Below are 21,538 nucleotides of genomic sequence, written 5' to 3' on the forward strand. Positions count from 1 at the left end.
TGCACTAAATATAACCATATATCCACCAGACTACCACAGCGTGCTAGCGTGACCTGACACGCCTCTTCCCTCTATTTATCAAAAGAGACAGCAAATGAAAAAGTGAGACATTTCCTGCCTGATGCTGTATAGAATGCTTTCTATTTGAAAATAGATTTACAATGTTAAGTAAAATATGAATTAAACTAAATAAACATGACATTTTATGTACTTTTAATGGTGTAACTCATTTGTCTTTCATTGTCATTTACTGACCAATACCTATGAGCATTTATGTGTAGCAGGAAAGGACTGTCTGCCATAAGAATTAAGTGGATCTCCAACTGGATTAACAGAGTTTCAGTCAGGATTCAAAATTCATCACTGTACAAAAATACTGTGAAGGTTATGAATGATGTTCTTATGGCTGCTGACAGTGGAATCATCTATGAGCATCTGATACCAATGACATGCATTGGTTTGCATGAGCATGCAATATGTATTAAAGGTACTGTGCTGGAGTGGTTTGAAGCATACAGAATAATTCCAATTCGTTCATGTAAATAGTGTCATTTTCACACAGTAAAGTTAATTATGGAGTTCCACAAGGTTCTGTGCTGGGACCAATTCTATATGCATTATACATGCTTCCTTGGACAGTATTATTAGAAGGAACACCTTACATTTTCATTGCTATTCAGATGATACCCAGCTTTATCTATCCATAAAGTCAGATGAAACCTACCAGACATCAGGAATGTCTTAAAGACGAAGATGTGGACGACCTCTAAGTTAAGTTATTATACTGGCCTAAAAAAAATCTTAGAAACCTGGGCCCGTATCCCTAAAGATTCTGAGAATCCTCTCAGAGAGCTGCTAACTTAACCTAAAAATTCCTTGCCAGGAGTTTTAGCTTAGAAGTGATTCCAGAACATTTTCAGTGAACTCTGAGCAAGGAATGGATGGAAAATCCTATCTTAGTGAGGAGGTGTGGTTGACCCCGTTGCTAGGTATGAGTCATCATTTCAAAAGCCGTGATTGGTTGATCCTACAAGTTTGATGGAAATGAGCTTTTGGTGATAATGAGCAAAGGATGTACCCTCAAATCAATAAACATAATTATACACTCTAATCTTATGCTGACTGTAATTGTAAATAATATTTCACATTCAAGAAAATATCTGGAAAATGAATAGTAAGCTGTAGGGGTTATAGCCTAACATTAGAATCTAAAATATGTGAAAACTTAAACTCATTACACCCTGTTCAAATAATGATTTGTGTCTTATTTGCTCATATTAATATCCTAGCTGACATATTTTGTACTTTCACTCCCATATGGACCCTGTTGAAAACAAGATGGCCTATCTCAAGGGGCTGTCCTTAATGAAGTAGAAATCACAACGTTACAAGTCCAGTGTGGTCTTAACGAGGGTAACACGGCTCAGCTTTTAGCAATGTCTGTGATTGCAGACCCAAGTCATCACTGCTGCATTGTTGCATTTTCCCGGATGCCAAATACCTCAGGGTTGTGATTACTTTCGTCTCCGGTGTAATAGTGTTGTGGCGTCGAGTTGGTGAAGTAATTGCATCTCTAAGGAGATCCACCACAAACATGATTCCTGCACGATCCAATCTGTAGCGTCTCAATAATTCCCTGTCATCCAGTGTTTGCAGGACATCTCTCCTGCCTCTTCTGTTGGCCATTTTGTGCAGCTGCTTAGGGGAACTCCTAAGCCACTAAAAGTCCTCTTCCCTGCTCTTAGCAGATCTCGCCTTAGGAGCCCTTTTAAGCGCTAGGAATCTTGAGGAATAGCTTTTATATTAACTGGGATTGTCGTGTCACTTTTAGGGGAAATTCTAAGAAAACGTCATGACTCTGAGAATTTTCTTAGAATTTGGCCGCTAGGAGCCACTTTTTGCACAAAGATTCTTTAGGGATACGGGCCCTGGTGTGTAACCAGGTACTTACCCTGGGTGGCATTTCCTGGCTTCTGGTAACACTGTGAGGAATCTTGGAGTCATTTTTTAATTTAAAGTCTTTGCCCTCAAATACAAGATCTTGAATAATCTATGAGGTATTTATCTTAAACACCTCATAGTGCCCCCAATAGAGCACCACACTCTCAGACTGCTGGCTTACTTGTGGTTCCAAGGATATTTAAAAGAAGAATGGGAGGCAGAGCCTTCAGCTTCCAGGCCCCTCTTCTGTAGAACAAGTCCCAGTTTGGACACCCTCTCTACTTTTAAGATTAGATTTAAAACTTTCCGTATTGATAAAGTTATAGTTGTTCATAGTTTCAAAAACAGAACTTTCTGCCTCTCTTTGTATTAGCAGAAATGATTGAACTTCAGTATTATGGTGTTATTATGACGTCCCACTACCACGTAATTGCCAGGTAATAGTTCGATATTCCTTCATTTTCAAATGTAAATTTTAAGAAATAGGGAGTTTTGCATTACTCTATCATTATTACTGCAATGTCCAAAAAGCCTGCCTCAACAGCTGGTGATTGGACTGCTAGGGCCTCTGCCCAACACACACTGCACCTGACCCCTATGGTGCCTCTTGAAGGTGGTGAGCCACATGGCATAGAGAAACACATAAAGAGCTTTAAAGAGTTTTCCTATATAAAAGATATTGGGGTCAAAGAGTTTTTCTGGTTAAATAAAGGAATAAAAGGTTAAAGAATATAGGTGGGAAATGCCAAGAGGAAAACTAAAGGAGATATGAAGAGCTCTATAATTGGCATGTTGAAAGGAAACACTGCTCTTCTACTTGTGAAAACTCCACATTTCACGTGTAATTTAATGCAAAAAGAAAAAAGAAAAAAACAACTCAGTTTGACAGTTAAGAAGCTCAAATTTGCTGTATTCACATCATACATTTAAAACAGCTGTTTCCATTTTAATCAAATGATGTATCTGAAGCAAAGAAAACTGGTGTCACTTCTGGTAAAGGTTTCTTACATAGAAAACTCAAATTATGACTAAAAACACAGCACTTACTGCTCATCTACACTCACATCCTGCCTGTAATTTGGTGCATTGGGTATTTATACAGTACAGATCAGATCAGATTGGGGTCCTGCATACTGCTCCTGGTTCTGGCTTACAGACGCAAAACAAAGTTATCTTAAAATCCACCCACACTGATGAGAACCAGTGTGCTGACGACTTCGGCACCAGTTACTGTGTTTCTGCACGCACAGATGGGACCAAAACACAAAGACAAGGTGGGAAAGAACAAAATGTGTGAGAGTAACCTAGAGAGCAGATCCTGAGAGGGAGAAAAATAAACAGTTGGTGGGGTTTTCCCCTCCCCCTTCAGTTGATAAAGGTCATTTTAGGCAAAAATGGTCTCCTCGCGTCTCTTCTTGGTCAGGATGGTTCCAGGTTTATGCTGAGCATCTGGATGGTTAGCCAGCTCTGGAGGGCAGGTGGAGACGGGACTCTCGAGGATGGCCTGCTTCAGGTCGTAAAACACCGCCGAGTCCTCTTTAGTGAGGAAAGTCATGGCTACACCACTCTTACCAGCACGACCCGTACGACCAATACGATGGATGTAGTCTGCAAGAGGAGAAAGTGCAACAACAATTCAGTGAATCATTTAGTGATTCCTATGGCAAAAATTTAATTTCAGTCAATAAACAAACACTGCACACCAGATGAGGCCTCTTACCTTCGATGTTCTTTGCCATGTCGTAGTTAATGACCATGGAGACGTCCTGGATATCGATACCTCGCCCAGCAACGTCTGTGGCCACCAGGATATCTTTGGCTCCCGCCTTGAGATTGGAAAGCGCAAACTCTCTCTGCTCCTGGCCTTTGCCACCGTGCAGCGTGCAAGCATTGTACTACAAAGAAGAAGAGAAGGAGGACCAGTGGAGGTTAATCTTTGCTCAAAATATTTAGTATTTTAGGAAATCAGAAACCAAAATGAATTAAAATTAAACCTCCATCTGAGATTTATTGGCTTTCTTTTGTATTTTGGATAAAACTTCTGACAACAAACGGCAAAACTCAGCATTATGTCAGGATGCAACACTAGCACTGAACCCCAAGTACAGCTGAGGCTAATACTGTGCATTAAAAAGCTGTTGTTGCCTTTTAATGTATCTGGCTTTCCGAATTTTCATAACTTCTTCTTTATACTAAAACTGTGGGTTTTGAGTGATTAATATAATTTTAGTGCAACAAGACAATTTGTTCTGCTAGTAGGAAAACAAAAACTTCTAGGAATATTTCTCTTGTGACCTTAAACGTATCCGAGAATAATTTTAAGGCAATCAATGAAATATTTGTTGATATTTTATAGAAAATGTCCCCAGAAATTTCTACAGGCTGGCACAAACATCAAATGTCATTTATCTGTTTATCCATTAATTGATTTGGTGTATTATGAGTGGCAATGCTTCAGGTCTTTATCTGTAGGAAAATATTTAAAATCCAAAATGCTGTCTTTCACATATTTCCAAAATCATCCAGTGAGCTGGACTGGAGTCTTTCTCGGGCCTATTCTGATCCCCGGGCCTTATATTTGACACCCCTGACATGATTGTTACTTTTTTTACTCCAAAGCATGAAGCTTCTACCAAATCTCGACCCCAAATTGAGATCCATTGTGGTTCAGGTTACAGTGACTTACCCCCATCTTCTCCAGTGACTTGGCCAGCACGTCGCAACCCTTCTTCTGGTTGACAAAGATGATAATCGGAGGCTCGAAGCCGTGCGACAAAACCTCCAGCAGCTTCTTCCTGCAAGGGCACATTATACAAAACATTTAGAATCTTGATGCAAGTGAAATTTTTGGTGTTTAAAATTAATGCTTGCATCCGTCTCACCTCTTCTCTCCCTCCGACATAAGCAGGACCTTCTGTTCGACTCTCTCGTGAGGCTTTCCAGCAGACCCGATGTACACCACAGCAGGACGTCTCAGGTAGCTCCTGGCCAGTCTCTCCACAGCGGGAGGCATGGTAGCTGTGAACATGACCGTCTGTACGGTGCAATCAGACACACAATCAGTGAAAACACTCAACAGATAATCATGTGGTACCTTCAGAAGATTCCAACTGCTAAAGAAAGACCTACTTGTCTGTATTTTTGTTTCCCGGATTCAAAGTTCATCGTCATTTTCTCAGGGTCCTCCGCCTCTTCGGTGTCTGGCTTCTGATTGGTCACCGGGATGTATTCCAGAATCTTTTGGACGTCGGGCTCGAAGCCCATGTCAATCATACGATCGGCCTCATCGAGGACCACGTAGGTGCAGCGGCTCAGTACCAGGTAGCGGTTCTCCAACACGTCAATCAGACGGCCGGGCGTGGCAATAACGATCTGTTAGACGATGTAAACAAATATGACGCTGGTGAACAGATGATTTTCAAGTAGAATCCTCACCTTATGGATAAAAAGCCAGGATGGACTTCCTGCCAAAAAACACAGTGTAAAGTCTGTGTGTATTTAAGCTGCTAAGCTACCAGCGTCTGAGAATGAGCCATGTGGACTGTTTGTACCACCATCTGTACCGCTTCCCTCTTTCTTTACTCACATAATATACACACTGACAGAAGCACTACACATCACAAACACACACAAAACATACAGACGATTTTCAGAAAAAACATCAATAGATGCTCTATGCCATAGACATGAAACTGATGCAGTTTTACCATTCAAACAATGACAAATCCCATGATACTGATGCTCAAAATTAGTTATAGAAACAAAGTATGAAATAAACTTGGAAGCCTGGAAATTATAAGAGCAAGAAAAAAAAAATTGCCAATATGGAGCCCAATCATGAAAGCACAATTCTTTATGCCTTCATCAAATTTATTACAGATATTCATGGCTCGGTGAGTTAGCCCACAACTCTCTGCGCTTTTTAATTTATTTACAATTTGGCAAATGTGCACAATTTACATCCTGCTCAATTTGTTCAGCAGCATCTTTCAGTCCATGTTTTGAATGTGCACAAAATTATCAAGAAGCATGTGTGTATTATATCCGTGTTCTCCCATTAAGCTCTTAATGTGGGAGACTGTAAATAAAGATTGGAAACATTCTACTATAAACAGAGTGAATCAGGAGTGTAAGCATCCACGCACATTAAATAAACTTGGCTGCAGGCTGACAGCAGCCAAGTCTGCAAGAAAGCTGCCAAATTTAAGAGCTAGTGGCAAACAAGACAAGCAGTTTGGATTCTTTATTCGGTAACGCTGCTTCTGTTTAACACAAGCAGTGGATTGGAGCTTTCATTCTCTTTTAAGCTTGTTGTTCAGGTGGTTTGATAAAAGACCTTTTTTGTTTTTCTGGGGGGGGTTTACCTCTGAAGGTTCTGGTTAAGGTTACAGTGAGTGTTGCTGAAGAAACGTCTCTCACTTCACCTGGACTTCAATTTCCTGGTTGAAATATCACCTCTGTGTGTGTGTGTGTGTGTGTGTGTGTGTGTGTGTGTCAAGAGACTAGAGCCTACAGCTCCTCCATAAACTACACCTGTGATGAGATTGTTACTGCTCTGCAAATGCAACAGTAGTCCTGCACCATCTTCGCCTTTCTGCTGAGTTTATTTCAGTAGCCTCATGGGCTTCTTTTGATGTAAAAATACTGACAGCAAACAAAAACTACTAAAAACTACTTGTTAGTGAGGCTTCAGTTTGCTTCACAGGCAGAAACACTTTTTTTTTTTCTTTCTAAAATTAGCCCTCTCCGTTTTACCTCACAACCCATCCTGAGTCGAAAGCCTTGGTCCTCTCTGGAGATTCCTCCGATCACAGCCACAGTTCGGATGCCGAGCGGTTTACCAAACTTTATGGTTTCTTCCTCGATCTGCTGCGCCAACTCACGAGTCGGAGCTAAGATCACAGCATAAGGACCCTGGTCTGAGTCTTCGATCCTGCATCCAGTCATACAGAGAGCAAAGGATCATAAGAGATAGTAGAGGCACAGTAAGACAGTCCAAATGCAGAGTTATTATTTCTGAAATTGCTGAAGATTATTGGATCTTAGACACGTTACCTGTCGATTTTTGGCAGGGTGGTGATCCAGACCAGCAGTGGAATCAAGAAAGCAGCAGTTTTACCGCTACCGGTCTCAGCCACACCAATAATGTCACGGTTCTGTAAACCAATGGGAATGGCCTGCCTCTGAATCGGCGTCGGATCCTGGAGAGAAAAAAATTAATAAAAAATTCCTTAGTGGAGACTGAATTGAACACAGTGAAAAACAGTGAACAGCTACAAAATAATTTAAAAAAGAAAAATTACAAAACACAGAACCAGATAAGTTGAACCCTAGCTGACCTTATAGCCGCATTTGTCGATGACCTCCAGAATATGTGCAGGCAGCGGGTACTCCTTCCAGTTCCTGATGGGATTTGGGATTTTTCCTCCCTTGGTGGTGATGCTATAATCCTCTCTGAAGATTCGCCAGTCTCTGTCTGTCATCTCGTCCAGCTTCTTTTGAGACCAGTGTCTGTCATCCCAGCGCTGCTTGGCCTCCTTCTTACGCATCTTCTTCAGTCTTGTCCTGAAGCGAGGTAAAACAAAGATTAGATGTGGGGTGGGCGGAAGCTGAAGGTGAAACTATGGATACAGGATCATTTTCCATTATAGATACTCCACTGTACTCACTCTTCCTGCTCCTTCTCTTCCAGCGTGCGCCTTTTCTCCATCAGGTCACCATAGAAACGCGACTGCTCCCTTTTCTGCTGCTTTAAGTCGATGCCGGCGATGAAGCCTCGTCCGTACAGCTGCACCTGATGCTTCTCTTTGTAACTGCAAAGACCGATCACGAGAGTTTAGCGAGGGAACGCAAAGACCTAATCTGTGGATATATTTTGTGCTCACGATCCACTCACATCGGGTTGTAGTCGACCGAAGTGTCTTCAGAAGCATCCCATTCAAACACAAATTTCCTGTCGTTCAGGTGGCGAGTCCGTCGCCGTTTTTTGATCCCACCAAGATAACGCTCCTGTGAATAATTTGTGGACATCGGTTTAAATTCTGCTTTTCCAGTTTCCCTAGGAATTTTCAAGCCCCTCAAAATAATAAGTGGAAGTTTTGTTTGTTAGTCTACACCAGGGGTGCCCAATCCCGGTCCTCGAGAGCTACCGTCCTGCAGCTTTTAGATGCATCCCTACTCAAACACAGCTGAATCAAATGGTTTGATTACCTCTTCAGCATGCCATCGTGTTTGGCAAAGGCCTGATAACAAGCCATTCATTTGATTCAGCTGTGTTGGAGTAGGGATGCATCTAAAAGCTGCAGGACGGTAGCTCTCGAGGACCGGGATTGGGCACCCCTGGTCTACACACAATAAAGTTTCTGTCAGCCCAATCTGTATACAACTGTAATTTTAACTCTTTCTCATGCAATTAACCTTGATAGCCTGGAGTTCTTTGCCTTTATCTTTCTCCTCTCTGAGCTTCTGTCGCTCATCATCATCTTCATTGCCGTTGTTCTCTCGTTCCATTCGCTCCCTACGCTCCCGCCTCTCCCTTTCCTGAGGGTCCTCTGTAACAAAGAATCACGGTGGTTATCGACACGTTAATATCCTGTAATTAAATGCAAACTGTTTCAGGTTAGAGGCTGAAACACACCCAGCATTTTTCTCCCTATGTCCTGAAACGTCCTTCTCTTCTTTCTCTCCTCTTCAATCATCCTCCTTCTCTCTTCAGTCTCTTGCTCTCTGCGCTTCAAAGCTTCGGCTTCTCGCTCTGCTTTTGACAGGAACTTGGGCTGAAAAACACAAAGCAAAAGAAATAATATTAATTTAGAGAAAATATAATCTTAAATTGAAAAGTTAATCTCCCAGATGAAGAGCAATTCACAAAACATGAATGCAGAAAGAAAAAAAAAAAAACTAGTTCAGGACTAGTTCACCCCGTGCAGGGCATACTTTTTGGTTCCCCACTCTGGAGTCCGGAAGGAGCTCAAGCAAGAGTGCTTGGTAGCTGGCCCTTAGCCCACAGGACTCAGTCGGGCACAGCATGAAGAGGAGACATTGGCATGCCAACACCTGCAGTGCCGTAGGGGTCGGATGCAATATGTGTTGGCCTGGATTTAAGTGGAACCAGTTTCCTAAAGAGGAGTTGACTGTGCTACAATCTGGAGTCGCCTTCAGTGACAGGAGGTGGGCAGGCATGGGTATAATGTTAGGGTTATTCATGGTGGACACAAGTGTTGCTTCCCAACATCTTTGGGTTGGGAAACTGGTTCTGACTGCTATTTAGGCTTACAACAGTTCAGAGTATCCAGCCTTACAGGAGTCACTGTGTGGTGTGCTGGACGCTTAGCCTGGGAACCATCTTGGTGTTCCCATGGATGAGCTGGAAGGAGGTGGGTGGGAATAGGGAGATCTGGCCATCTTTGCTTAAGACTTCTGCCCATGTGCCCTGGCCCCAGAAAAGCTTTAGAAAATGGACAAACTGACAGACGGATGGATGTTCTCACCTTTGCTTCAGCTTCCTCCTCTGCCTTCTTCTTGGCCAGAAGCTCCTCCAAAGACAGCGGCTGGACCTGAACAACAGCACATGTCAAACACCCAAAATAATAACCGAAGTGGCAGTTCAAATTTACACAAACACTAAACCAGACTTTTACCTTTTCCTTCTTCTTTTTTTCATCCTCCTCATCTTCTCCTTTTATATCCTTCTCTTTCTTTATCTTGGCATCCTTTGATCTTGGAGAAGCGCTTCTATAGATGACAAAAATGTAAATACGACAAAACAGAAATTTAGCTGAAGTGCTAACTGTAGCAAAATCCAAACGTCTGGATGTTTGGTAAGAGTTTAGTTAACAAGTGAGAAAGTGCAGCTGAGAACTGACTTCTGAGAAGAAAGGTGACTTAAAGGGAGAGGAGGTAAAACTGCTTCTTTCAGACATAGGATGAACTTCAGGTGGTTTGATAAAAGACCTTTTTATTTGGATTGAGGCTTATTTATGAGAAAAAACCCCTCACTGCTAACAGTTGGCCTTATCGGCATTTTCTAATATGAGGCAACAGTAATGTCAGTGCCAAAAATACTGTGCACTGAAAATATTGTCACTTAAATTGGGTTTAATTCCTTTGAATATCAAATTTTTGTTAATGTGAAAAATATTGGCGTGTTATTCAGGCAAACACGGATTATGAAATAATTATGACTAAAAATCTCCTTTGCCACCTTTGACCGAAGAAGCTTAATCAGTGTCACATACCTGGATCTCCTGCTGCGATCTTTATCGCGCCGATGGCTGTCTCTGTCCTTACGGCTCCTGTCTCTGTCCTTATCTCTATCTCGGTCCTTGTCTCTGTCCTTGTCTTTCATGCGTCGATCTCTATCGTAATGACACAAAATCACACAGACACAAAAAAGCTTAAGGGAAAGATAACACAAGTACGCAGTAAGATTAATAGCTAGAAGTCAGTCTGGTGTTCCTGATGGGTTCTTTTTGTGCAGCGGTTACCTTTCGGGAGATTTAGAGCGGTTTCGTTCACGGGAACGATGGCGCTTGCGGGAAGGTGAGACTTTACGATCTCTGTCTCGCGAACGGCTGCGTTTCCTCTCTCGGTCTTTGGTCCCCGAAGAGTCTGCATCTTTCTTGTCTGTGGAGTCAGCTGCCATCTGCACAAAGACCAGACATTAAACTCTGCTTTCATTGCATTTACAAAAGTGAAAACTGTTATCACACCACAGTGGCAGGACATATATTAATATTACATTATATTTGCTTTATGTACAATGAGTACAGATCATGCGTTTGCCAGCTGTTACTGTTTATATATTGCTGTGTACGCATCTCCAAATCCAGTTTTTCTTTTCACCTCTAATTGAATTACGCTCGAGTTCAGTTGACTAAATTTGAGAAAAATTCCTAGCCTGGCCAACCTTGATTTCCCTGAAGAAATATTTCAGGGTGATGATACACTTCTTAAGAGACAAGCTGTCAAATTAAAGCTTTCTAGTGTTAGTTTGCTCATAAGACTATTTTTGCGATAAAGCTAGGGATATTTTCGAGCCTATTTAGAGTTTTCGGTGGAGTCATTTTCAAATGGCTTTATCTGGACAACTACTTAAGCAATGTCATTTCAATATTTTAGGCCAAATATCTGTTTCTATTACTTGAAGAAAGTGAGAGTCTCTGGTTCAGACAATATTGAAATTGTGAAACATATTTACATTATTCATGCCATATATCTTATCAATAGCAAAAGACGAAGTAAAAAGGGTAGCCTGATGATCAGAGTGATGATGTTTTGTTTTGTTTCTGATCATGCAAGGAAGGGTGTTGCAACCTTTGTCCGTTTGTATATTTAGCTTAATCCTTTGGTCTAATTTTTCTGTCTGTAATTTTGATAATTTTTTAATGGCTGACAATTTTGAACTCAATCAAATTGTGAAATACGAAAAGAGAAAGCACATGAAAACAATAGCAATACAGAAATAACATATGTTTTGTGGATGCATAAGTTTCTTATGCCCTAAAAACGGGTATCAGGATGTGCCCCAAAAAGTGAAGACAGCTGTTATTCCTCAACACTCTCCGATAGAAAACGCGATTAAACTCTTAGAGCAACAAATAACGACACATTTTTTTGTGCGGACAGAAATTACAAACCAATAACGAAAATGACTAACTTGTTAAACGAGAAGAGAAACTGAATTACCTTCCTATCCTCTGCAAAATAAATGCAGCAAGCTAGCTAGCCTCTTACGTTAGCTAGCAAAAAGGCTAACTATCTCCAGGAAAGCTGCTCAAAAGAGCTCCGGTTAAACCAAATTAAAATCAGCTAATCGCAGGTAGGACAGCGCAGTCAGAGTCTATGATACTTAAAAATATTTAGAGCTTACCTCAATCACTTGTCAACAAAACAGTTACGGTTTATCTACGCTTCAAGAAGACGCCATGTCGCCCGCAACGCGAACTGGAGCACGCCAGGAATTGTGGGGGCTGTAGTACTGGCTGTTACGAAACAGTGGAAACTAGCGGCTAAAAGGCAACGTTTGAAACTACATTTCCCTCCCAAAAAAGTAAGCTTACGCCAGGGCCCTCAATGTTTAGCATACAGACGCCTAAATGCCTGAACAAAATTACTTTCTCTATTATGTTGTATTTTTGTCATTTTGGGCACGAGGTGGCGATAGGGTTACGAGTTACCACGATAGATAGAAACTACAGGTCTGCAAAAAAATGTTTTTTTCAACTGCATGGGATATTTTCGGTAAATTTTTCTGTTTTTTAGGGTGCTGAATCCAAAACTGTTCTCCATTTCCCTCCATTCATCAGCTGACCCTTCTCACCCTGGACACAGTCTGGGCAGGAGGCTCCGGTCCATTCGTACCAGAACCTCTCGCCATAAGAACAGTTTCTTCCCCTCTACTGTTGGACTCATGAACAATAACCATATGACTGTTCGCACGACTAACACATGACCTTACACTGTGTTCACAGCATCATTCCAATTTTGCACTGATCACCACCTGCATTCATGTATATATCTATCTACTTAGCACTTTTAATTTTAATTTTTATGTTTATTTAAGCGTTGTCTGACAGTATGTTTTTGCACTAAGTACCGCAGCAATTTCCTAATGTTGTAAACCTGCTCAACATTTGGCAATAAAACCCTTTCTGATTCTTATTCTGACCAAGTACTTTTTTTGCAAAACATGTGGAGTTTACATTTTTTTAAAAATCAATATTTTTTTTTGCAATTAACTATGCATAATTTTTCTGAGATTTCTGAGATAATTTCGCTATGAACAAAACAAAGCTGTTGGGACATGCTTTATTGGGACGTGTTTTTTTGACACAAGTATAGGGGTTACCGGATTTCAGTTTAAAATTGGAAATTGTGCATTTAATTAAACTAAAAACACAAGTTTTGCGAGAAAATCTGACGAGATGGAATATTTTCCTAGTTTCAGTGAGTAAAAATCTATAAGAACCAGTCAATATATCCTATTTTGGTTGCAGACCTTTGGAATCTATCTATCTAAGCTATTTCACACAGTACTGAAAGATATTTTCAATTCTGTGGGATGTCTTCTTGGCCTGTTATTGCCTGATAAAACCCTAAATGCTATGCAGACCTGCTGATATGATGAAACAGTGTTGTCTGCTGAGCAGCACTTAGAGCGGCTATCCTTTGCAGCAGATTAAAATTCAAGAAGTGCTGTTCTGTTAGTGCCAAAGCTAGAATATGTTCTTCCCTGTAATCATAGCCATTCTTTCTTTGTGTGTGTATGCATGTGTCTTATGATGAAAGACATTTTAGATGGTGCTTTGCTTGACTACAGTCTGGATTGGCTGGATGCTGATTCATATTCTGGACGTGGATTTTCTTCCAAGACGAGATCAAAAGAGATTTATGGAGCCCTTCTGCAGTTGAACAGTTTCAGTAGGAACAGATCAAAGATGATGGTTTAAAAATAAGAAAGAAAGAAAACACACACACACACACACACACACACACACACACACACACACACACACACACACACACACACACACACACACACACACACACACACACACACACACACACACACTACAGGAGGAGAAAAGAAAACAATAGACTGGTAAGACAGTAACAGGTTTTATTCACTGACCTTCTATTCATTTAGAACAGTTTGTGCTTCTTGCTGGTTTGCTTTTTTTCGACGAGTCTAAACTGAGCTGTAACAACAACTTGTATCAGTGTCTGAGGATGTAAGTTGCACGTAAGTCCATCCATTAAGAGTACAATGGCCTGAAACCCCTGAACATAAAAAACAAGGGTTAATGTTGTTAATTCCAGCTTGACTCTTTCAGCTATGACAAAAATGCCTGCTGAGGATTAGGTCCAATTTTTAAAATCTCTGCTAATCTTTTCACTTCCTTTTCCTGTTGCATTAAAGACTAACATAATGTATATTTTATGGTTTAGAGCCTCTGAACCCAGAGTCTACGTCAGCACACAGGTAAGCTGATGTATCTCACAAAACAGATGGGGTAAAGCAGTCTTGTCTTGTTTGATAGCCATGTAGGTAACATAAAGACAGTCAGGCTAAGCAAACAAATCAAGAAGACCTTTTTGTTCCATTAAGGTGGAAAAAGAACTGCATAAAGCAAGGTCAGCCTGAGGTACTGAAAAAAATCAATAAGCAAATAAATAAAATAAACATGGAAAAACGCAAACAGTGCCCATTTATTACATGCATATAGTAGCAACAGCAAGAGCTCCAACACACATGAAAAATTATCTTATAAAGCTGAAAACAGGCCCAACACCAAGTATGCACTGTGTCCAAGAAAGACATCTGATTGTGATGCTGGTGGTCATGAAATTTGTACTTTCTTTACAAAAAAAAAAAATTCTCCTGTGATATTCAGGAATGACAACAGTTTATAAGTTTTTAGATGTAAAATTATCAGAATATAGCAGAATTTGCATTAATCTTATATAATATTAGGTTCTGAACATGGGTTTATAAGTGTATGTGTTTTTATGGATTCACAATCAAATGTTATATGTTAACAATCTCAATAAAATAATGAGTCACAAAACTGCACAAATCAATTTTGGCATTTGTAAGCACTGACATGCAGCCTTTCATTTCTAACGTGTCACACTTTAGGACATAATTAAAAATCATCCTGTCCTTTTTGGGTTTTAAAATAATTCAAATAGAACCTGAGAAGAAACACACACACATATGATGCCGTGTCTTTCTTTACTCGGCAAAAACTGAGCCAAAATGCAGAAGCAGTGTGTTATTAAGTAGCATGTAAAATCACTGTTAGCAGTAAAATTATTATTTTTTGTTTGATTTTATCGGTCTCTCACATCATTGTGGATGAATATCCGCCCGCTCATCTTTACAGCGTTGCTTCAGTTCATCGAGGTTTGTTGGCATTTATTTGTACAGAGCTCTTTAAAGGCCAACATCTCAGTCAGGTTCAGTTCTGAACCATTCCGCTCCTTGATGCTTTTCTTTTGACAGCCTTTCTGATGTAGATTTGCTGCTGAGCGTAGTGCATTGTCCTCTTGCACCAGCCAGTTTGTGATCAGCTTTAGCCATCAGACAGATGGCCTCACATTTAACTTTAGAATATTTTGGTACACAGAGGAATTCATGATCGATTCAATGATTGAAAAAAACAGGTGGGCTTGGTTTTACATGGCTTTATGGCCACTTTGATCTCATCTATCCAAAGAACATTGTTCCAGAAGTCTTGTAGTTTGTTCAGATTCCACTTTGCAAACATTTGTGCTGTTGTGCTGTGTTGACATGTTCTTTTTAGGGATAAGGGGCTTTCTCTTGGTGACCCTTCCAAACAAACTATACTTATTCAGTCTTTTTATAACATACAGTATAGGCCTTTAAAATTTGACAGCTCTTGGGTTTTTCTTTGCAGTTTCTCTAAACTTTGTTTGGCCTGACAGGATGTTTGGCAACTGTCTTGAATGTCCACCGGTGAATAATTGTTCTCACTGTAGAATGATGGAGTTCAAATTGTTTGGAAATGGCCTTGTATATCGCTTCCAAGATTGATGGGCGGTAACAGTTGCTTCTCTGAGATCACTGATTATATCTTTCCTCCTTGGCGCTGTGTTAACACACACCTGAAAGCTCCAGATCAGCAAACTGCCAAAACAAACTGGTTTTATGGAGACGCTCACACTGGCTAATAATCAGTTAATCAAGTGTATTTGATTAGCAGCACCTGGCTGCTTCTTACCCTCCTAATTTCAGTAGAAGCAGTGAGGGGAGTCCTTAGATTTTTGCACACTGCTTCTGCATTTGCCTTCAGGTTTTTTTTTTAATAAACAGTAACACAATGCAATATGTGAAGGTTTGTAGTTCACCTGATTTTGTGTTTACACACTTTTTAAACCTGCTGCCAATTTTTTTTTTATTATTCTCCAATATGTAAAAGCTTAGAAGTGACAGAGGGAGTACTTTCTTTTTAACATGAGTACACATCACTGTTACGCATATACAAATGCACACTGGTTTTCTTCATCTTGACTACACCATGTTTGCCATCAGGAGCTTGACTTCTGTACAACAGCCCCACTGAGCGCTGCACAGAGTAAAGATTCAGCACAACAGATGAACCTAAAAAAAACAAATCCACTCTCTATTATTTTCCTAACGAGCAGCAGTTTTGTTTTTGACGCTTCTGCTGTAAAGAGGCAGAGGAGACGAGCAGTGACAAGAGGTGGGAAGATGAAGAGATGAAGAGACGTGACATGAGATGAATAAATGCCTGCACAAGAAACAGATGAAGGGCAGAGACGATGAGAATGTGAAGAATTACAGTAACTGGAAAACAATTACCCTTTTTGGATATTTCTATGACCAAAAGTCTTTAAAAAATGTGTGTTTTACAACCACTTAATCATTCTTTAAGTGAGGAAGGTGAATTGCTTTCGACCAGCATTGTGTAACGTTGACTGTTACTCAGTTCTAATCACAAGCAGCTGATGATTGATGATGGTTAAAGTTAGGCTTTGATTGAGAAAGGAATCAATACCAGAGTAGTGACACTGTTCAGGCCATTGTTTTACGATCTGACATTGAAATAGCTCTGCCGATCAGTGATTATTATCACTTTTGAAGCCCTGGAAACAGGCTTCTGTCACATGATTGGATGAAACATCATCTCGTATATTTCTCCCAACTCCTAACTAAAGTCAACCCCCATCCCAGGCACCTCATGTGCCCCAGCCTCAGCTCCCTTCCCCCCATATTCCCCAATGCCAGACGCAGTTGTCTAATTAAAGTGCTAGAAGAGCATTCACTCATGACATGCCCTAAGGGTGTGCCAAACGGGGCATGTATGCAGGAAGAGGGATAGAACTGGTGAAGGTGAGCAGCATCAGTGAAAGGGTTATATAAAGGGGGAGTGCAAAGGACATAGCAGGGAGGTTATTTACCCCAAGCAGGGACACAATAAGTCTTATCATTCCAGCAGATGAGTTGAGTGCTGTCAGTGTGAACCTCGCTCACCTTTCTGCTCTTGGGAAGCAGAGCAGACACGCTAAACTGCTTAGTATACACAGCACACCCTGACACACATTCATACACCAGTTCACATGTGCATGATTACGCATGGCTGCCCGAAGCTGCAGATAATTTGCCCACAGATACACATACGAACTTAAAATTGCCCCATATGGGTATAATTGATAGTGCCCCAATGACATCTATCCCATATTTATCGAGCGCTGTATTTGATTTTCAGTTTGTTGTGCACTGCATGTAAATGCTAAAACAGCGTAATGTGGTTAATATTAAAAAGAATGAATCCTCAGGGTTTAAGGCTACAGAGGCTGTGCTGCGTGCTGTCTAGTGATGTTTGTATGCCTCATTAAATAGCCAGAAGCTCACTGACAAACAGGCCGAGAGCTGCGTGAAGCCATCACATCAGAACAGCTCTGGACTCAAAATCAGACACACAGAGATGGACTGATTGCATGAAGCATTACAAAGTCCTGCACAATCAGAAAAAAATCCGCTCTGATTTTTCTCATGTTTGCAGCTGTGCCAGGACTGCTAGTTTGTTCTTTTATTCAGAGAAGAGATGACAGATATAAACATATATGTGATGGGAATTTGGAAGGCTCACAAACTGTGGTTGACAAAGGATAACCAAGATACTAAGTACTTGTTTTAAGTTCATTTCTGTTCTGGCAAATATATGTGTCTAGACCCAGGTGGTAGGCAAAGACTTATTTATCCCTATGATCTGTTGATTTGTTAACTTTTGCTGCAAGTGGTTTTCATCTTCCCAAGTATCAAACTATTGCTTACAGTTCATGGATTAAGCAGATATAGCAGTGTGCTAGTTTGAAAAAGAGGGTCGCTCATGTAGGACAGTCGTTCCTCTGCTCCTCATCCAGCTGAGCCTTCGACTGCAACCCCATTTTCCATCCTGAGACAGGAATTACGAGACCGTCAGAGCAGCTGTGGCAAAGCTCACTGCACAGAGAGAACGTAACCTACATGTCAGTGTGCAGATAGCTCATCAGCAATCAGACAGCATAGCTTTGCCAACCCATATTCTCTCCTCAGCTTCCTTTTCTGCTGCTGCTGTGCAAGATGTATGCAATAGTTTGTGTGTGTGTGTGAACCTGCAACACGTGTGTGTTTCGTGTGGGTCTGCACTGCCATGTCTGATAGATGATGTGCTTGTGTAGTAATGAGACGCTCTGCACAAGCGACCATTTTCTCCAGCTCCTCAAGAGGGTTTCAGATGGCAGCGCTCTTCCCTCAGTCATCCTCCCTCTGGATCCCGATCCCGGTCCTAGGCAGTCTCACCGTCTGTGCTGCAGGCTCCTATCCATCATGAGAGGAAGGGACAAATGTCTAGACTGCACAGATCACTTGCTGCTGACCTGTTCATTAGTTTACATCAAATATGTCAGTGCCACATGTGCCTCTTCTGGGCTGCACAAATCTGTTTTCCAAGCAGGGATTGTTTTTCAGAAGCTGGCATAGAAGATGGAGTTAATTTGATCAATAAATCAGCTTTTTTTTTTTGTTGCTTTTATCCACTGCCAAGTAAAAAGAAATTAAAACTTCAATATCCTGGGACTAGAGTAGCTTTGCATGATCCCTACCGAAAATATTTGTTTTTCTACTTTAAACAACTTCTCAGTTCATCTTTTATCTAAAGCGTAGACTGTATTATATTAATGATGGACACAACCACCATACCTTCGTCATCGGATTTTAAAGTTTCAGTTTTAGTATTTAGATTTCTATCATTTTGGGGTTTTTTGGAGCCAAAAGTTATCATTTGCAGAGCGTTGAACACAAAATTGTAAGATAAGACTATAGCGAGCTTGGAGCCAGTTTCAAGTGGCCATTAGATGAACTGCAGTTTATGGAAACTATGTCGCCTTTTGTTGAGAGTCTACAGAGTCTCTGATCCTTTCCCTTGAAATCCCGTTCTATAAAAACTTATTTCTCTCTGATTGGTCACCTTCTGGAAGCCTACTAAGGTACAGCTGCACCACATGTCTTCATGGTAAAGTTTTTGCTCACATGGGTTATTTCACATTATTTACGCCATTATATCTAAAATTTTTACATTAATATACAAGCTACAACGTTCATATTTTATGTGTCAACTGAGCACGACTCAACAGATAATCAACTATAAGTCCTTTCTATGTGTTTACAACAAATGCTTTATATCTGTTACTATATAGCTTTTATATGGCTTTATTTCTAGTCTAGCTTCATATTTCACAGTCAGACATGAAAGTATGATCAAAGTTATACACAAGATTCCCTGTAGGTCTATTCACATACTTGTTCAATTATCATTTTAATGGCAGTCTGCAGTATAACCAGCTCAGGAGTTACATTTCGCAATCCACAAAGGTGCAGTATTTGTCAAAAGACCACATGCCTGCCGTGACTGTGATCTTAAAGAATAATCATGCCTTCGAGCAACCTGCCATGGATGACAGGCTGAGTACGCTTTTGTCAGACCGTTATCTGATTTGCGGAGACATGTAATGTACATGGGCAAATTTTTTGATAAATGTGCTGAAGAAAAACAGAGAGACAGAAACTGTAGGAAAAGATAAGAGAAGGGAGTGTCGTAGGGAGACAGGCTGGCTGGCAGCCCTGTTTATCCAAAAGATGATCAGACCGCTATTCCATTTCTTGTTGTAGAAAATCAATGTTGGAGGAGCCAAGAGATGAAATTTATCTGAAGCTGCCGGTGCAGAGAATATTCCCACAATTGCCTTGACTGTACTGGATAAGTTAATGCTGTATCCTGTGTGTGATAGCTCAGGCATTGCAAACATTCAGACCTTTCATCCATGTCCTATCATCAGTGGGAGAGCAGGACGCAGCCAAGGAGATTCTGATAAGGGCCAATATCAGCCGGGCGAAAGACAAAGCAAATTTAGAGGTGGAGGTCACGGAGGATGGTTTGTGTAAACAAGGAAAGGCAAAAGAAATGGAAACCACTGAAATAGCAGGGGGTTAATTTATTTAAGAAATGACTCCATTTAAAAAAGTTTAACCTTATAGCAGAAACACCACAGCATCATGCTAGCAAATAGGTTCAAGCTTATCCTGGTTATTTGCTTCCTAAGAGACCATTTACTCATTACTAAATAAAAAGTGGCAAAGCTTAAGATTTTTCAGCTAACTGAATAGATGTTCTCTTGCTAGCTTGTTAATACAGACTGTGGTCAAAACAAAACGTGACAGTCGTTTATTTACGTTTATTTAGCCTATCTGTGTTTCCAGTTCCCCACTATCCCCCAGTTCAATATGCAGTTAACGCATTAAAACTCCTGTTGTGCTGAAGGTAAAGAGCTGTTTTAGGTTTAAACACTGCATGTGTTATCAAGTTGTTGTTGTTGTTTTAAGGCTTGAAAACATATAATCTATAATCACAAAACCCCCACACCACCCAGTTGACCTCAAGGAGTGGTTCTCTGTGTTTAGGCTTATTATTCATGGCCTGTGCTGGGGAACAGAAGACCTCTAGTGGCTTTCTACAACAGCCAGTGTCATCAGTGCATATAGAGTTGTTTTTTAGGTTCGCATTAAGTGCTACAGACTTGCTAACATGGTTACCTGTGCACCTAGGAGCGATCTTAAAATCGGGTACATTTCAGGTATATAAAAAAAAGATTAACCACCCTCCCCGTTTCCATGTTGTTTATTTTAAATTCTGACTGATCTGAATGTTGCCATAGAGTGAGCAACATTTTTCCAGTCTTCTGTTGTGCTGGTTTGGTGAACAAGACGGCAATTGCGTCCTCAGTTTCCTATTTTTGGCTGAGAGGATCAACACATGGTGTGGTCTTCTGCAAGGTTTTTGTGTGTTGTGCGATCAGAGATGCTTTTCTGCATACATACTTGTCACTTAAATCACCTTTCTTTATCACGATTGTGGTACTTGCAGCACTGGACATGTGTGTTTTTAAGCGTGTGCACATGTTTCATCAGTACGTCCAGAGCCTTGTTTAGACTTGATCATTTTTGTCCACAAATCTTTTTAAATGCAGCCTTGCCATTGGTACTATTTGTAAGGCTTTTCATTCAAGCATGGTGTTATTTGTAATGCCGCATTTCTTTGTGATGACTGTGAAGTAGGCCATTGTGTCCTCGATCAAGAAAGTAAGAGTGAGTGATATTAAAGGTTATCTTTAAGACAAAATAGACAATGTGCTGCCAAGCTATCAGTCTTGGAATTTGATTAGTGTACCCAAATAATCATTTGCTCCTGCTAAACAAAACCTTGAAAAGTGCAGTGTGATGTACTTTGACCAAAGTAGAGAGATATAGCGGGGAGTCAGTCAGGGTGGGTGTGGATTTCTTTATAATCACTGGTCAGTACATATGGCTGTCCAAGAAGGATCCTTCAGCTCTTCAGCTGCTCTTGCTCCTGTTAAAGAGCTTTTGTGAAGTTTTCATTTAAATGAGATGAAATGTCCAAGGTCAGAGTGCACCAACAGATTTGTGATATCAGGTTGCATAAAGAAAACTGACTTAATACAGCCAACAAAGTTTCACCTTTAATAAGCTTAACACAGAAACACAGACTTAAAA

At 40.6% G+C, this 21,538-nt stretch overlaps 1 protein-coding gene across 1 annotated transcript; it reads right to left on the reverse strand.

The window, feature by feature from the left end:
* Positions 1-2,822: 2,822 nt before the first annotated feature.
* Positions 2,823-11,969, reverse strand: ddx23 (DEAD (Asp-Glu-Ala-Asp) box polypeptide 23). Its single transcript, XM_085394051.1, has 17 exons — positions 11,813-11,969; positions 10,428-10,585; positions 10,179-10,298; positions 9,582-9,675; positions 9,432-9,497; positions 8,579-8,717; positions 8,359-8,492; positions 7,838-7,950; positions 7,611-7,754; positions 7,281-7,506; positions 6,997-7,142; positions 6,697-6,874; positions 5,071-5,313; positions 4,824-4,975; positions 4,628-4,736; positions 3,662-3,836; positions 2,823-3,549 (listed from the first exon to the last, which is right to left on the reverse strand). Exons 2-17 carry the CDS (start codon positions 10,583-10,585, stop codon positions 3,326-3,328), a joined length of 2,421 nt encoding a protein of 806 aa, XP_085250177.1. The 5' UTR covers positions 11,813-11,969; the 3' UTR covers positions 2,823-3,325.
* Between the last annotated feature and the right edge of the window lie 9,569 nt (positions 11,970-21,538).

This window comes from Rhamphochromis longiceps, linkage group LG20, assembly GCF_057381845.1.
Source record: "Rhamphochromis longiceps isolate RC_006_pf linkage group LG20, R_longiceps_female_GT1.1, whole genome shotgun sequence".
In the NCBI taxonomy this organism is placed as follows: Eukaryota; Metazoa; Chordata; class Actinopteri; order Cichliformes; family Cichlidae; genus Rhamphochromis; species Rhamphochromis longiceps.

What these genes read in the sequence shown, in the direction of transcription:
- ddx23 (XM_085394051.1), bottom strand. Translation starts at nt 10,585, where the DNA reads ATGGCAGCTGACTCCACAGACAAGAAAGATGCAGACTCTTCGGGGACC. An exon ending in CGCTCTAAATCTCCCGAAAG is followed by an intron (nt 10,299 to 10,427) that starts GTAACCGCTGCA and finishes TCATTACGATAG; the next exon opens with AGATCGACGCATGAAAGACA. An exon ending in AGGAGGAAGCTGAAGCAAAG is followed by an intron (nt 8,718 to 9,431) that starts GTGAGAACATCC and finishes TGTGTTTTTCAG; the next exon opens with CCCAAGTTCCTGTCAAAAGC.